We start from the raw sequence: 18,258 nt of genomic DNA on the forward strand, positions 1-18,258 counted from the left end.
CCTGAGTTACAGGGTCTGATAAGGGGGCCCAGTACCAATTGGAAATGTACCTAGGGTACATGGAATCCATTTTAAAGAGAGAGCAGTAGGCCTGGGGTCCTGATTGGCAGGGTCCCAGGTCGACTATGTCCAAAACCAGCTAAAACACAGGGCAAAAAGTTGGGGGCAACCATAGTCAGGATGTACCTTCCTACACCCATTGTCTGCTTTTTTATAAACTTTCTTCTAAGTGTCTACTTTTGAAAATATTCTTTAAAAATCATACGAAATACTGAAACGCAATTACCTACCAGTTTTGAGTTAAGACCCTAGCGCTGGCCATATGAGACCAGTGCTGGGTTACAAAAGTAACACGATCGTACTTTACCTGCAATCTGAATTTCCTCCCATTGAAGAACATTGTGAGATTTACATTGAAACGTTTTAGTGTGAACTTTTAAAAAAGCTTTATATTTGTGAAAATTCACTACAGTAACTAAAACGTTTTTGCTAATCAGGTTTCAGCTTAGACCCCTGGACTCAATCCAAGAGCTAGTCCTGGAACTCCCAAAGTAATCGATAAAGTAATCAACTGTACTTATATGTAGAAAATCCATTGAGCTCAATGCTAAAGTGTGTTTCAAGAATGTGTCGCTTACTATCAATACTGTAATCATTGTGTGCACAACCTTTATTGCCCCTTTGCAAAGTATTTACACGAGAGTACTCATAACCAGAAAAGTATATTTTTATAACTGTTGGTTCTAAAAAAATATATATATATATATCTGTGGATTTAAAAACAATTGGCCTGGAGTTCAGTCCTTGAGTGTGTGAAACCTTTTGCTGACAGTGTGTACAACAAATGCTTTACACTGTCCTCTGGTACTGCCTTACTGCTCGACCAAGCTACCACTTTGGAGAGTAAGGTCAGTCCTGACTTTAACCTCTGTTATACCTCTGGGGTTTGTGGACTCTATACACACTGTACTTCATTCTAGTCCAGTATATATCGAGCCACTTTCTCACACATGATTTTCTGCCAAAAATCCTAAACAAAGTATATGTACAGTATACTGGAAAGCACTGCATTATCAGTAACACTACTGTATTCAAATCAAAATAAATTTACAATTGGAATTCAAACGGCTTACAAACTATACAGTAGTTATTGCTTACCTGTGCCAGGCTTGCTTGGTTCTAGAAAATAAAAAACCTAACAAAATATTTTTATACAAAAACAATTGGTCTGAAGTTCAGTCTTTAAGTGTGTGAATTCATTTGCTGACTGAGTGTGTACAGCAAATGCTTAACACTGTCCTCTAATAAAGTCTTTACTGCTCGACCACACCACAACAAATGGAGAGTGAGGTGCTTTCCACTTTACCTCTGCCTACATTTTGGGTTCCACTGGACTCTGCACACTACACCTCATTTTGATATAGAGTATACAGAGCCAGCTTCCTACAAGTGGGAAAAGTGTACAGGACTTACCACACTTTTTTTGACATTATAGTTTTTTTTATGAGCATAAGAGTACATCAAATTACAAGTTATTACATTACAATGTTCTTGCAAACATTACCAAGTTCTTAACATCTCACACTAATGCATTACATTTCCATTAAATAGTCTACAGATAATGATCAACAATTTGATTTAAACGTTCGTTTTCATATCTACTTTTACTTTATAAACAACGGGGAACGGTGGTAAACAAAACAAGCTTTGTCTTTTCTCTTCTATTATTACCTAATGAATTTTACCTCCTTTCTATGTTCCTCCGCTGGAGAAACAGAAGGGATTCATTGATGCTGTTAGAAAAGTAGAAGCAATGCACATGATGTACTTGCATATAGAAAACCAAATGTCTCTATAAACTTTATAATAAAATATGCTGCCTTTCTGAAATGCTTTGTAAACACTGTATAAAATTTTCTGTATGACTACATTATAGGTTTTTGAGACTACCATTTCAATGCCAAAAAGCAAATTTTAGATTGTAAGGTGTGTCAATTCACATACCATGCTTAAAAACTCCAAGAAGCAGAGATTTGTCAGCCTCTGTATCCCACCAGCCTGTTGGTACCTCCAAAGGTTCCACCTCTGGTAACCATATGTCAATTGCTCTGTAGGGATTACAGAAAGATGAAAGTGATGCAATAAACGGAACAACAGTATTGAGATTACTGGACTCCCATAATACTCCATCAAAATAAAACTGAACTAAGGCTGTCTTTGTATCGAATTTGCTACTTACCAGTATGCATCTGTTCTTGGCATGTAGGGCTGCTGACATTCATATCTGTGCATAGATCGCCGCCTAGTGTTGGGTCCGGATGATCGCACATTGTTGTCCTGGAAGAGTCTTCGAAGTATCCAGAGATAGGTGGCTCCTCCCCTGGACTACAGTGCGCATGGGCATCGACTCCATCCTCAGATTGTTTTTAGCCATTGTGGCTAAGATGGAGTGAAACTAAGTGAATGATGACCATGCTAGAAGTATGTGTGAATGCTGCAGCCGCTACAGGCGCCGGGGAGGAGGGCGGACGATATGAATGTCAGCAGCCTTAGATGCCAAGAACAGATGCATACTGGTAAGTAGCATATTCGGTTCGAGGCATGTGGGCTGCAGTCCCTCCATTAACGCTGGCTGCCCGTGCCAGCTGCAGCAGTTTGGAAAAGTGTTTTTAGAACAGCCTGCCCTACAGCTGCCTGCTGTTTGGAGTCACAAGAACATAGAACAACGCATGGTCCTTGTGTCCAAATTTTCCACTGCAAGTGCAGCGTACAAAAAGATTATCTGGAAGCACTGGCCAATATTACAAAATGAACCCGACTTCCAAGGCATCTTCAATGAGCCGCCAATTTTCGCCCATACCAGGAGCCGAAACATTAAAGAAATATTGGCTAAACCTACCGAGTCAACCAAACGTCACCGTGGCACCCAACCTTGCCTGAATTGTGGCCACTGCAACAGTGTAATCAGGGGCAATGAAATACAACACCCCATGAAAGGACACAATATCAAACTCCATGTAGACGCCACCTGCGATTCCACCAATCTGATCTACGCCATCAAATGCCCATGTGGCAAACTATACATAGGGAAGACCGAACGAAAAATCAAAACCAGACTAAACGAACACAAGTCTAATATCAGACTTAAAACTGAGAAATCTAACATTGCCTGCCACTTTATGGAAGCACGCCACACCATCGCTCAATTAAAATTCTTGGTCCTAGAGATTGTATCTAAGAAAGAAGGCACAGACAACACCAAACTGTTACTCAAGAGAGAACTTGAATGGATTTACCTTTTGCAAACTCTCAAGCCCCACGGGCTCAATGATCGTACAGAATTTAGTTGCTATTTGTAATATCATCTGTATTATACTATGTTGCTGCTTTACCTTCCTCTCTATTTCTATTTTAATCACACATGTTCACCTTTGTTCATTTGTTCCATCCTTTTTTACACACAGCATTCACTCTGCACCACCCGATTTCCCTTTAGCATTTCCCTTTAGCATTCACCACTCCAAGATGGCCCCCGTAACTCTCGGGCGCTAGTCCGTCATCACTGTTCGTGTAATTTTTAAGCAGGCTGTCTCACACGCGTCCGGGACAGCGAACGGATGACTGACTGAGAACGTCTAAGGACGCTACGCGTAACTTTGAAGTAAGACGATGAGAAACTATGTTTTTAATATCCATATTTTGTTCTTTTCACCAGCGGTAACTTTCCCTTCACATCCCCCACCCTTCACTGTAGCCTCGTGCACTAGCAATAGCGCATCAGCCCACACACCATATCACTCCATTAGACTCCCCGACTTTCTCCACTGCAACACAGTCTCTCACCACCGCCCCTTTCTGCTTCCTCCTCAGCTCTCCGTGACCAAGGGCACCTATGCCCGAAATGCCTTGGAGGTCAATGGAGGTCAATGTTTAAATGTTACGGATAACGACAGTCGGATATGCTGTTCAATATTCGAGTCAACTATCCTTAAATGTGTATAAACAACTGAAATGAAATAAACGAAGATATATACAACCGAAAGCGAAGCACTTGTGTGATCCGAATTGGTGTGCCTCACCAGGGGATGTATCTGCGGGGCTCCGCATACACAACCACAATGATAGTTTAAAGTGTTTCAGACGGATAACACTACCCTACGAGTGCACCCAGAATTCAGAAGCTTCTACCGACCAACCAACTCACCTCTTCGTTGTGCACCCCTCCTCTCCCACTATTAGTGCTGTTTGGAGTGCACATCAACACAGTAATGTTTTGTAAAAGTGTGTGTGGTAGACCATGTGGCTGCTCTACATATGTCTTCCAAAGGAATATTTCCAAGGAAAGCCATGGAGGCCTCCAACTTTCGGGTGGAGTGGGCCCGTGGTGGAATGGTGAGTGCGCTTGGCTTTCTGATAGCAGATCTGAATACATTTAACGATCCACCTGGCTATACCAGCCTTGGAAATGGGGTTACCTTTGTGTTGTGGCGCAAAGGCAACAAAGAGTTGTTTAGTTTTCCTAAAATCCTTGGTCCTAACAATGTAATACATTAGGGCCCTTTTGACGTCAAGTGTGTGGAGCATTCTCTCCGCCAGTGACTCTGGATTTTGGAAGAACACAGGCAGTTCTATAGTCTGGTTGATATGGAACTGAGACACTACCTTAGGAAGGAATTTAGGGTTAGTGCGAAGCACCACCCTGTTAGGATGAATTTGGATAAATGGCTCTTGGATAGTTAGTGCCTGGAGTTCACTAACTCGTCGTAGCGACGTAATCGCTATAAGGAAAGCCACTTTCCATGTCAAGAATTGAATCTCGCAGGAATGCATTGGTTCAAAAGGGGGACCCATCAGCCTGGTGAGGACCACATTGAGGTTCCACTCTGGAGCTGGTGGCGTCCGCGGAGGAATGACTCTGAGTCCTTCCAGAAGGGCGTTAATGGCAGGCACCCTGAAAAGTGAGAGGTGCTGTCTGTTTTGGAGATAAGCAGCCATTGCGGATAAATGTATGCGAATGGAAGCATAGGCCAGATTACATTTGTACAGATGTTATGTTATGTTATGTTAATAACTTTTATTCGGCGCACAGCTGCCCCAGCGAAGGGGCGTCCTGGCGCCCATGTAAGAGATAACAAATGATGTTCTGAATAGATGCATCCAGCGGGTTAATGTTGTGGCCTGCACAATAAATGACAAACCGCTTCCACTTCGCCGCATAGCATGCTCTGGTGGTGGGCTTCTTTGCCTCCCGGGTGATGTCCATACAGTCAGGAGGTAAGTTGAGGTAGCCAGACTCTAAGACCTCAGGAGCCAGATCGCCAGGTTGAGCTGTTGCAGATCTGGATGCTGAATGTCGCCATGGCTCTGCGTCAAAAGCCTGGGTGTGAGGCGCAGCCTTTGATGCGGTACCACTAACAGTTCCAGAAACGTGGTGTACCATGGTTGGCGAGCCCACGTCGGAGCAACCAGGATGAGAGTCATCGAGTGCTGCTTCAGCTTGCGTGCCACCAGCGGTATTAGAGGTGCTGGGTGGAAAGCGTACCCAAATTTGCCTGACCAGTTCATCCATATTGCATTGCCTTGCGACTGTGGGTGTGGAAACCTGGCGGCAAAGCTTCAGCATTTTGCGTTCTCCTTTGTGGCGAACAGGTCTATCTCTGGATGACCCCACCTTTGGAAGTACGGGTGTAGTAGCGATGGATGTATCTCCCACTCGTGCATTTGGAGGCTGTACCTGCTGAGCAGGTCCGCCATCCGATTGTCTTTGCCTGGGAGGTGTTCTGCCATGAGGAAGATGTTTCTTTGAATGGCCCACTTCCACATGCTCTGAGCCAGATGAGACAACTGTGGAGAGTGTGTTCCTCCCTGCTTCTTAATGTAGTACATGGCCGTCATGTTGTCCGTCCGGATCAACACGACCTTGTTGCATAGATGTACTTTGAAGGCTTTTAGTGCCATGAAGATTGCCATCAGTTCTAGAACGTTGATGTGCATCTTCCCTAGCTGTGGTGTCCATAGTCCCTGCACAGTGTAATGGAGTACATGAGCTCCCCATCCCTGGAGAGAAGCGTCCGTCGTCAGGATGATCTGTGGCACAGGCTCTTTGAACGGTCGTCCCTTGCAAAGGTTTTGTGGATTCCACCAATGCAGAGAGTTGTATGCCCGACCGCTCACCAACACTAGGTCTTTCAACTGTCCGCAAGCCTGAGTCCACTGACGTGCTAAGCACTCCTGAAGCGGACGCATATGTAGTCTCGCGTGCGGGACTATGGAGATGCAGGAGGCCATCATGCCTATCAACTGCATGAACACTCGCGCTGGAAGCGAGTGTTGAGGTCTTAATCTCTGTATCAGCGATTGGATGCTGTTGAGCCTCACTGAATTTGGCTGTGCTTGGGCTGCCAGAGTGTTTATCGTCGCACCCAGATACTGCTATATGTGGGCGGGTTGCAGGTGGGACCTTGGGTAATTCAGTGAGAATCCCAGATCGTGCAAAAGGTGAATGGTGTGGGACATGTGGGCGGCACACTGCTGGGCTGACTTTGCCTGGATGAGCCAGTCGTCCAGATAAGGGTAGACGTGAATGTTTTGTCTCCTTAGGTGCGCCGTCACCGTCGCCAGGCACTTTGTAAACACCCTGGGTGCCGTGGTGACCCCGAAAGGCAAAACCTTGAACTGGTAATGTTGGTTTTGGATGGTGAACCGGAGGTATTTTTTGTGTGACGGGTGCAGCGGAATGTGAAAATACGCATCCTTTAGATCTACAGTTGCGAGAAAATCCCCCTGACTGAGCAACGGGAGCACTTGCTGCAGGGTCAGCATGTGAAAGTGCTCCGAGAGAATGTACTGATTGAGGGGTCTGAGGTCCAGTATGGGTCAGAGGGACCCGTCCTTTTTTGGTATTAAGAAGTACAGTGAGTAAACTCCTGTGCCTCTTTCTTCCACAGGCACGAGCTTGATTGCCCCTTTTTGCAGCATGACAAGGACTTCCTGCTGCAATAAGTGCAAATGCTCGGCGGACATAGGACGTTGTCTTGGGGGTATGTTGGGTGGAGTGGATGTTAACTCCAGACAATAACCGTACTGCGTAAGCTGTGTGACCCACCTGTCTGTGGTGATGGATTTCCAGACTGGCAGGAATTGTTGAAGTTTCCCCCCGACCGGTGTGGCGTGGTTGGGAGGCAGTGACAAGGCGTCACTGTTTGTTAGTGGCAGAGGATCTGGAGTTGTTGTTTCCACGACCCCTGCCCTTGGCGCTGTTTCCACGATATCAACCTCGACTTTGTGTGGTGTATGTGTCTGCGTGTTGCCTTTATAGTACTGCGTGGTTTGGGAGAGCTGGCCTCTGGAAACACCTCTAGTGCTTGAGCGACGAAAAATACCACCCCTGAATTGCTGGGACTGCAGGGCCCCCATGGACTTAGCAGTTTCAGTGTCCTTTTTGATCTTTTCTAAGGTGGTGTCCACCTCTGGGCCAAACAGATGATCAGGGTTTACTGTCTGATTAAGAATGGTGGTCTGTATCTTTGGCTTAAATCCCGAGATTCTGAGCCAGGCATGTTGTCTCAGCATGACGCTAGTGTTGACAGCTCTGGCCGCGGTATCAGCCGCGTCCAGTGCACATTTAATAGAAGCATTGGATATTAGCTTCCCCTCTTGGATGAGCATCTCAGCTGCCTCTTTGTATTCGTCTGGAAGGTGCTGCAACAGGGTCTCCAGTGTGTCATAGTGTGCCCTGTCATACCTCGCTAGAAGTGCTTGTGTATTCGAAATGCGCCAGATATTGGCCGCTTCAGCTGCCACCCTTTTCCCTGATGCCTCAAACACCTTAGATTCTTTATCTGGGGGAGGAGCATCACCCGTCGTTTGAGAATTAGCCCTCTTCCAGGTATTTGAAACAACAAGAGAGTCCAAAGGCAACTGTCCCTTGATGTAAGTAGGGTCAGTAGGCGCTGGTTTATACTTCTTCTCAATTCTAGGGTTTATCACCCTGGCTCTGGTAGGCTCTTTAAAGATCTCCCCAGCATGTTTCAAGACACCCTTCAACATAGGCAGAGTCTTGACAGTTCTCTCTGAGAAGGAAAAGGTGTCAAAAAGAAAGTCCACTTCAATGGAGTCAGCATGGAGCTGGACGTCATGATTTTTAGCCGCTCTTTCAATGAGGGCATTAAACGCCGCTGAATCCTCTGTAGGCGACGTTTTTACAGCATAGAGTTGTGTCTGGGGTAGAGTGAGGATCACCTGGGTCAGCACCAGCTGCCCAGGGTTCATTGGTATCCTCAGGGTCGGTGTAGACAGGATAGCTGTACTAATCATCATCACCATTACCTTCCCCAGCGTCGACGTCAGAGTAAGTGGGTGAGACATCATGGCCATGTGGAGAAAGTGGTTCCACAAGAACAGGAGTTGAAGTGGATTCCTTCTTTTTCTTTAAAGGAATTTTATAGGACTCCATTGGCTGTTTCGGGGCAATTTTCCGTTTATGGAGGGAAAGTCTGCCTGTTTCGGCATCGATAAAGTGTTCTTGTTGTTCTTCTAACGAAGATTGTCGATGCTTTAAGGTAGGAACCACTGTCGTGGATTCGGCACCGAGGCCACCTTCTCGGGCACGCTGGCGCCCATCCTAGGGGTGAAAGCCTTCTGCGCCACTTTTGGCGGCAACGTGAAGTGAATGGGCGTCAACGCTTTTTGAGGTTTCTCAACCGGCTTCGAAGGTGGAGGATCTTTCGGGCCGACAGTCGAGGCCTTCTCCTTGATGCGCTTTAGGGAGTCCGCCACCTGCTTGGAGAAAGCGGCGGACGGCCGTGCTGAGTCGACGGGATCCTTTGAGGCACCACTAGACGTGGATTCGTGGGGTGTGCTGCTTTTGGCCTTGTCATGTTGACGCGGAGTCTCGAGAACCTTCGGATCACCGAGTCCCTTGTTTGTGTCGACCACCTTCGGCGCCGATTTACTCGGTTCGACCACGTTGACCTTTGTCTTCGGCGTGGCAGACTTCGTCTCGACGCCCTTGACCTGTGTCTTCGGATCGACAACACCCTTCTGCTTCGTCTGTGCCGACGGCTCCGAGGCCTTCGATCCGACCAAAGTAATGCGCACTTTCGGTTTTCGAGGGGGGCGCAAGTGCTTTCGCTTGCGTCGAGACCATTGGTTTTACTTTCGGTTTCGATTGTGCAGGGTGCGGCTCAACAGTAATGTCCGTAGCCGAGCCCAAAGGCGGGGCCGTAGAACCCATTGTAAGATCTTGGGTAAGGCCTAGTGGCGATCCCTCGACCTGAGCCTTTTGAAGCGTTTCGGCCCCAATGTCAGTCTGAGTTAGCTCTTCGCTCGAGCTATCCTCCATGGCCCCAAAGGCCCCATCGTCGTCTCCTACCTCGTCGACGATTTCTTCTGCTTCGAACATTTCAGCGTCCGCGTCGTAGTTCTAGTCGACCTCCGACGCGGGATTCGACAGGTTTTCACTAACTTCCCGGTCAGCTCCCTCATCATCCCCGGCATCGAAGATGTCCACAGGCGCCCGTGCAGTCTGCTGGGCCTCCTGGCGCGCAGCACGTCGATGCTTAAGTGTCTTCTTGGATCGAAAACGGGAAAAAGCCATGCAACTGGCTTCATCATGACCCGGCGGCAGACACTTGTTGCACACCGGGTGGACGTAGATGTGGGGATACTTGGAGTTGCACACGGGACATCTCTTGAACGGGCTCCGTTCCATGATGATCAGTCGATAGGGTCTGTGGCGTCGACTGGGCCTTCCGCGTCGAGCGTCGAAAGCACGCGGTTCTCTGGAATCCGGCTCAGAACCGAGCTGAAAGAATCAGGCACCGAACGCAACACTATACCGACGAAAAAAGCTAAAGGCCTTTTGGCCTTAAGAAAGTTTATATCGATTCAGACTAGAGTGAACCAATATACATCTGAACACAATGGCGGAAAAAAACAATCTGAGGATGGAGTCGATGCCCATGTGCACTGTAGTCCAGGGGAGGAGCCACCTATCTCGTGATACTTCGAAGACTCTTCCAGGACAACAATGTGCGATCATCCGGACCCAACACTAGGCGGCGATCTATGCACATATATGAATTCAGCAGCCCACATGCCTCGAACCCTATTTTATTTATGGTTGATCATTTCTTATAAGAGGCAGCAAATACCCAAGAGGACCATTCTATTCCACAAGAATGTTTCTACATCAGTCAGATCAAATTTAACCCAAGACAGAGTAGGAATTTTCTAATCTATCACTGGGCTGGTATATTGAATGATTACTGCTCTGGACAGAATGAAGGAAACCGGTACGAGTGGAAAGGGTGAAGTTAGAACAATGCTGATTCGGAATGGTAAAAATAAAATCTGTGGTCATACCTGGCATCAGTTCCTCCCAGCACATGCATGGCTTGATCTCCAATAACCTCCTGCCTCAGATAGTAGAGCATCCGGACACGAAGTAGCACCCTGTGAATTTTCAAGGATTAATATTGAGTTATAAAATATTCAACAGCCAATGCTCTCTCCATCACTGCAGCTGGCCTTAGTCAGCAAGTGTTATTAATCTTATGCCAGATATGACACAGGGAGAGTATTCGGCGAGCTCAATGCAAACAACTGAGTAGAAGAAATGCTTGCAGAAAGTCAACAACCAAAAACAAATGAAGAAGACCAGAGGTTCTCATTCTCATTTCACAACACTAGAAACACCTGTGTGGTCTAAAGCTTTGCCTTACTCGATTAATAGGCTTAATCTTCAAAGTTATGTTACCCCTTTAGTCTTAAAGTCCTCTGCGAAAACAACGACCGGGTCTGTTTTGTAGGAAGTTGGCTCTGTATGGAATATGCTACTTACCAGTATGCATCTGTTCTTGGCATAGAGGGCTGCAGAGTGGTACATTTATGAATAGATCGCCATCTGGTGTTGGGCTCGGATGATTGCACTTGTTTTTCTCTTGGAGAAGTCTTTTGTCGTCACGAGACTGGCGACTCCTCCTTTGGGTGCTAGTGCGCATGGGCATCGGCTCCATCCTTAGATTGTTTTGCCATAGTAGGGTTAGATGGAGTAGTATGATAGAATACAGATAGAAATGCCCATGTAAGTGTATCTAAATAAGATAGTGTTGGAACAGACACAGGTTTCCGGGGAGGCTGGGAGGGCATGTACCACTCTGCAGCCCTCTATGCCAAGAACAGATGCATACTGGTAAGTAGCATATTCCGTTCGAGGCATATGGGCTGCAGATGGTACATTTATGAATAGACTATACAGCAGTTATCTCCCTAGCGGTGGTCACCAGTGTCTGTTGCAACAGTCTGAAATAAAGTTTTTAGTACAGCTTGTCCCACTCTAGCCTGTTGTGTTGCCTGCACATCGACACAGTAGTGTTTTGTGAAGGTATGCGGTGTAACCCAGGTAGCTGCTTTGCTTATGTCATCTAGAGGAATGTTTCCTAAGAATGCCATAGATGCTCCTAGTTTAAGTGTAGAGTGAGTTCTAGGAGGAACAGTTAATGTCCTTTTTGCTTTTAAGTAACATATTTGTATACATTTTACAATCCACCTGGCAATGCCTGCTTTAGAGATAGGATTGCCCTTATGTGTAGGAGAAAACGCTACAAATGGTTGTTTTGTCTTTTTGAAAGTTTGTGTTCTTTCTATGTAGTACAATATCGCCCTTTTGACATCTAATGTATGTAGGGCCCTTTCTGCTACCGTCTGTGGTTTTGGAAAGAAGACTGGTAGTTCCACTGGCTGATTGATGTGGAATGCTGAAATTACTTTAGGCAAGAATTTTGGGTTTGTTCTAAGAACTACTTTATTTTGGTGTAACTGCAGGAATGGTTCTTGTATTGTGAATGCTTGCAATTCACTTACTCTTCTGAGTGAAGTAATAGCTATAAGAAAAGCCACCTTCCATGTGAGGAATTGCATTTCACACCTATGCATAGGTTCGAAAGGTGGTCCCATTAGTCTGGTAAGTACTATGCTGAGAATCCAGACTGGGGAAGGCGGTAGTCTTGGTGGAATGACTCTTTTGAGGCCTTCCATGAAAGCTTTTATTGCTGGCACTTTAAACAGGGAAAGAAGATGTCTGTTTTGCAGGTACGCTGCTATAGCTGCAAGATGTACTCTAATAGAGGTGTAAGCAAGGTTACATTGCTGCAAGTGTAGTAAATAGCAAATCTCTTTAGTGGATGCGTCCAGAGGGTTGATGTTGTTACTGTTACAGTATACAGCAAACCTTTTCCACTTTGCTGCATAGCATGCTCTGGTAGTAGGACGTCTTGCTTGCTTAATGATTTCCATACAGTTTGGAGGTAAATCTAAGTATCCAAATTCTATGACCTCAGGAGCCAGATCGCTAGGTTCAATTGTTTGGGATCTGGGTGCATTATTTTCCATGGTTCTGTGTAAGGTGCATGGGTAATATTCTTAACTTTTGATGTGGCACCTGTGAGAGTTGCAGTAGCGTGGTGAACCACGGCTGTCTTGCACACGTGGGTGCTACTAGTATCATTGTCATTGAATGTTGTTGCAGTTTTCGAACCACTAATGGAATTAGTGGGAGAGGGGGAAAAGCGTAAGCAAATTTGTTGGACCAATTTATCCATAACGCATTGCCCTGGGACAGGTGGTGTGGGTACCTGGATGCGAAGGTTTGGCATTTTGCGTTCTGATGAGTGGCAAAGAGAGCCATCTCTGGTTGTCCCCATCTTTAGAAGAATGGCTGCAGTATTTGGTTGTGCAGTTCCCATTCATGTATTTGTTCTGACTCTCTGCTTAGGATGTCTGCTATCTGATTTTGAACTCCTGGTAGGTGTTCGGCTAAGAGATAGAACTTTTGAGGAATGGCCCATCTCCAAATGTCCTGCGCTAGTCTGGATAGTTGGAGAGAGTGTGTCCCCCCCCCTGTTTTTGAATATAATACATTGCAGTCATGTTGTCTGTTCTGATCAGGACTGCATTGTTGAGGATTTGCCTTTGAAAAGCTTTTAATGCTAGAAACACTGCTAGTAGTTCCAGATAATTGATGTGCAGTTTTGCTGTACACTCCATTTTCCCTGCACTGTATATTTCTCCATATGCGCTCCCCATCCGGTGAGCGATGCATCCGCTGTTAGTATCACTTGTGGATTCGGTTCTAGGAACGACCGCCCCTTGGAAATGTTTGTTGTGTTCCACCACTTCAGAGAGCGATGTGTGCGGTCGTCTACCAACACCAGATCTGTAATCTGACCTTGAGCCCGATTCCACTGTGTTGCTAGACATTCTTGCAGTGGACGCATTTGTAGTCTGGCATATGGTATTAGCAGTATGCAGGAGGACATCATCCCTAACAGCTGCATGAACACTCGAGCTGTTAGTGAGTGTTGTGGTTGAAATCTTTGGATCAACGTGATCATTGTTTGGATCCTGATTGGATTGGGGTATACTTTGGCTCTTTCTGTGTCTATAGTAGCCCCTAGATATTGTTGAACTTTGTTTGGTTGTAGGTGGGATTTTGTGTAGTTCACCGTAAACCCTAGCTGGTGCAGCAATTGAATGGTCTTTTGTGTGTTTTGAAGACATACTTCTTGTGACTTGGCTTTTATTAGCCAATCGTCCAAGTAAGGGAAGACATGTATTTGTTGTCTTCTTAGGTGTGCTGCAACTACTGCTAGGCATTTTGTGAACACCCTTGGTGTTGTTGTGACCCCAAACGGAAGGACTTTGAACTGATAATGTTGTCCTTCTACTACAAACCTGAGGTATTTTCTGTGAGCTTTGTGAATTGGAATGTGAAAGTAAGCGTCTTTTAGATCCAGTGTAGAAAGAAAGTCGACTTTCTTCGGTAAAGGAAGTACTTGTTGGAGCGTGACCATGTGGAAATGTTCCGAATTTATGTATGTATTGAGAGGTCTGAGGTCTAAAATTGGTCTTAGAGACCCTAATTCCCAAAAAAGACGGAAGTATAGAGAGTATACTCCTGTCCCTTGCTGATGTTTTGGAACCTCCTCTATAGCATGCTTTTGTAGCAGTGATAGTACTTCCTGTTTTAACAATGTTAGATGATCTTGACTCATTGAACGCTGTCTGGGGTGGGATGTTTGGTGGGGTAGCTGTGAGTTCTAGGCAATAACCATGTTGGATAATTTGTCTCACCCACTTGTCTGATGTGATGTTTTCCCAGACCGGTAGGAACTGTGATAGACGTCCCCCGACCGGTGTTATATGGTCTGGGGGGAGATGTATGAAGTCACCGTTTTGGGGTTGAGGAGTTGCGGTTGTTGTTATTTCCGCGACCTCTACCCTTGTTGTTACCTCTGTAACTGCCTCTTGAATTACCTCTGGGTGATGTTGGTGTAAAAGAGGTAGATTGCTGGCTTGTGCCTGTATTCTGTGACCCGCCTCTATAGGTGGACCTACGAAAGGAACCCCTTTGAGTTGGCTGTTGTAATGCACCCATTGATTTAGCCGTTTGTGTCATTTTTAATCTTTTCTAAAGTCTCATCTGTACCTGAGCCGAAAAGTGTTTTTTGATCAAAAGTTTGGTTCAATAAGGATGTTTCTACCTCTTGTTTGAACCCTGAGACCCTAAGCCATGCATGTCTTCTTAACATGATACTGGTGTTGCTGGATCTTGCTGCAGTGTCTGCCGCGTCTAAGGCGCACTTAATGGAAGTGTTGGTTATTATCTTCCCTTCTTGTATGAGCTGGTCTGCCCTCTTTTGATGTTCCTTAGGGAGATGTGTAATGAGTTTTTTTAACTCATCATAATGCGCTCTATCATAGCGTGCAAGGAGCGCTTGTGTATTAGCTATGCGCCAGCTTTTTGCTGCTTGGGATGCTACTCTTTTGCCCGATGCATCTATTAACTTGGACTCTTTATCAGGAGGAGGAGCTTCTCCTGTAGATAATGAGTTTGCTCTTTTACGAGCGTTTGTGACTACTAGCGAGTCCAGAGGTATTTGTCCCTTGATAAATATTGGGTCCTTTGGGGCTGCCTTATATTTTTTTATCAATTCTTGGGTTTAATACCCTAGCCCTCACAGGGTCTTTGAATACGTCTGCTGTGTGATTGAGAAGACCCTTCAGCAAAGGTAGTGTTCCTGATGTTCTTTGTGCAGCAGGTAGCGTTTCTAAAAGGAAATCCTCTATTTGAGGTTCTGCGTGTAAATCTGCCTTATGGTATTTTGCTGCCCTATTAATCAGCTGTGCAAAACCTGTATTATCATCAGGTGGTGAAGGTTTTGAGGGGTATAATTCTGGGTTGTTATCATCTGACCCTGCATTATAATTCTCCCATGGGTCTGCTTCATCTGGGACAGTGTCGTCATCCCCATGAAGTTCTCCCTCCCCTGTATCACTGTCTACATCTGTTTGAGGTGTAGATGGTCTTGGTGGAGGAATAGCTGGCATAGTGTGAGGAAGAGGAGAAGAGGGCGTGTCTCTAGGTCGAGGAGAAAGTGGAGGAGTTGTATTTGTCCCCATTGTTCTCTTTTTAGGAGGAAGAGCTTTGTCATCTAGCTGTTCATTCTTCCTCTTTTTAGGTAATTTTGTCACCACTTTGCCAGTTTGCGGATCAATAAACAAAGTCTTTTGTTCTGGATCGGTCTGCTGCTCCTGTGTCGGTACCAAAGTTTTTGGTTCCGAAAGGTGCCTTTGCTTCTGACCGTCAATGTTCTGTGTTTTCGGCACCGAGAATTTGCTCGATTCCGATTTTTTCGGTGTCGAGTAAGTCTTCGACGTCGAAGCATGTTTCGGTTTCGACATGGAATGTTTCGACTGCGAGCTTTCCTTTGTATGGAGCTTCGGTGTCGATGTCGACCGTTTCTCGGATCCGACATGGTGGGAGGCCGAGGGTTTCGGTTTCGGTTTCGTTGCCGGGCCCGAAGGCGGGGCGTCGGAAACTTTCTTCGGTAGTCTGACCGGGCTCGAAGGCGGGGTCGGTACCACGTGGGGTCGGTTTTTCGGTAAGGGGACGTTGTCACTCACTGTTTGTTGAGCGTCGATTTCTTCGACATCAGATTCGTCCACTTTCGACCCGGACTCGTCCTCATATTCCTCTTCTTCTTCGGGCTGCTGGGCCTCGAACAGCTCCGGGATTGCCTCCGACTGCATTCTCGACACCTCGTGTCTTCGGGCTCGACGGTTTCTAATCGTCAACTTGGAGGAGAATGCTGCGCAGGCTTCGCAGTCCCTGGATTCGTGTTCAGGTGATAGGCAAAGATTGCACACCTCGTTGAGGTCCTTGTGTGGGAACTTAGCACCACACGTTGGACATCTCTTAAATGGAGTCCTTTCCATGGACCCTGGGCTGGACTACGTCGAGAAAGGCCTCCCGGTCTCGTCGACGTAGAAGAAAATGTTTATTGTTGGAATCGAAACGCGTCGGAATGGAAATTAAATCGCGTTCGATAACAATACCGTCGAATTGGAAAGGGAATACGCGCCGAAATATCACTTTTTCTCGAAGTCGATCCCGATCGCTTCGATCCTCATCCGAACCCGATGGCGGAAAACAACAATCTAAGGATGGAGCCGATGCCCATGCGCACTAGCACCCAAAGTAGGAGTCACCAGTCTTGTGACGACAAAAGACTTCTCCAAGAGAAAAACAAGTGCAATCATCCGAGCCCAACACCAGATGGCGATCTATTCATAAATGTACCATCTGCAGCCCATATGCCTCGAACATACTATACCAAAGTGAGGAATAGTGTCCACAGAGTTCAGTGGGACCCCAAAGGTAGGTAGAGGTAACAGCAGATAGCAGTCTACTCTCTATTTGTGGTAGTGTGGTCTAGCAGTAAGGCTTTATCAGAGGGAAGTGTTAAGCATTTTTTGTACACACTCACTCAGCAAATGATAACTCACGCTTAAAGACTGAACTTCAGACCAACTGGTTTTGGATTAAAATATTCTTTTAGTTATTTTTATTTCCTAGAATCAAGCAAGCCTGGAACAGGTAAGTGATAAGTACTTTGCAGTAATATTATGGTTTGTAAACAGTTTGAATTGAAGTGATATAGCTACTTTTGGTTTGATTGCAGTAGAACTACTAGTAATGAAATGCTTTGAAATATAGTACGTATACTTTGCATCGGCTTTTTAGTGGAATGTGAAGTAGATTACTTTACAGATTACTTTTCTTACACAGTGCAGTTTACCTTGATACTGCACTAGGGCACTTCCTGTAAACAGTTAACTAAAAGCAGTTTTGTTATTTAGTTACAGTTTTAAAGGGTTTCTTAGTTTTTACAAATCCACACAGAGACTTTTCACATAAAAACAGTCAATGTTATCCAATGGAGGAAAGGAAAATGCTACTTACCAGTATGCATCTGTTCTTGGCATGTAGATCTGCAGAGTTGCACACTATGCATAGATTGCCACCTAGTGTTGGGCCCGGATGTTTGCAGTTTGTTTTGTAGAAAAGTCTTTGGAAGTCGCGGGATAGGGGACTCCTCCTTTGAATGATACTGCCCATGGTCATCGGCTCCATCCCCAGATTGTTTTTCGCCATTAGGGAAGTGATGGCGCTGTATAAGAGATAGTGATGTCCATGTGATATCTATCTAATTAAGATAGTACTGGAACAGATAAAAGTAGCCGGGGAGGTGGGTGGGCGTGTGCAACTCTGCAGCTCTACATGCCAAGAACAGATGCATACTGGTAAGTAGCATTTTCCGTTCGAGGCATATGAGCTGCAGATTGCACACTATGCACAAATTACATAGCAGTTCCCACACCTAGCAGCGACCACACGTATCTGTTGCAGTGGTTTGAAACTGAGTTTTTAGTACAGCCTGGCCCACAGTGGCTTGTTGTTTAGTTTGCACATCTACACAGAAATGCTTTGTGAATGTGTGCGGTGTAGCCCATGTGGCTGCTTTGCATGTGTCATGTAGGGGAATGTTCCCTAAGATTGCAATTGAAGCCCCTATTTTCCTGGTAGAATGGGCTTTTGGTGGGATTGTTAATGTGCGTTTAGCTTTTTGATAACATATTTGTGCATTTAAAAATCCACCTAGCGATCCCTGACTTTGAAATGGATTGCCTTTATGTAGCAGTGAGAAAGACACAAAAAGTTGTTTTGTCTTCTGAAAGGTTTGTGTTCTTTCAATGTAGTACAATAATGCTCTCTTGACATCTAAAGTGTGTAGAGCTCTTTCTGCGACTGTTTGAGGCTGCGAGAAAAACATGGGCAGCTCAACAGATTGATTAGATGAAAAAAGGGAAATGACTTTTGGAAGGAATTTTGGATTTGTACGAAGAACCACTTTG

At 45.6% G+C, this 18,258-nt stretch overlaps 1 protein-coding gene across 1 annotated transcript in view; it reads right to left on the bottom strand.

Moving 5' to 3' along the window:
• Nucleotides 1-10,455, bottom strand: part of LOC147663861 (ATP-dependent chromatin remodeler CHD8-like) — a gene marked incomplete at its 5' end in the record, with an annotated part of 222,725 nt that extends 212,270 nt beyond the window's left edge. Inside the window, 2 exons of the mRNA XM_086950144.1 lie at nucleotides 2,005-2,108; nucleotides 10,366-10,455. Of these exons, the coding sequence (XP_086806270.1) occupies nucleotides 2,005-2,108; nucleotides 10,366-10,455 (194 nt within the window). The remainder of the gene's footprint in view (nucleotides 1-2,004; nucleotides 2,109-10,365) is intronic.
• Between the last annotated feature and the right edge of the window lie 7,803 nt (nucleotides 10,456-18,258).

The sequence above is a fragment of the Lissotriton vulgaris genome, unplaced genomic scaffold (genome assembly GCF_964263255.1).
Source record: "Lissotriton vulgaris unplaced genomic scaffold, aLisVul1.2 SCAFFOLD_3282, whole genome shotgun sequence".
Classification (NCBI taxonomy): Eukaryota; Metazoa; Chordata; class Amphibia; order Caudata; family Salamandridae; genus Lissotriton; species Lissotriton vulgaris.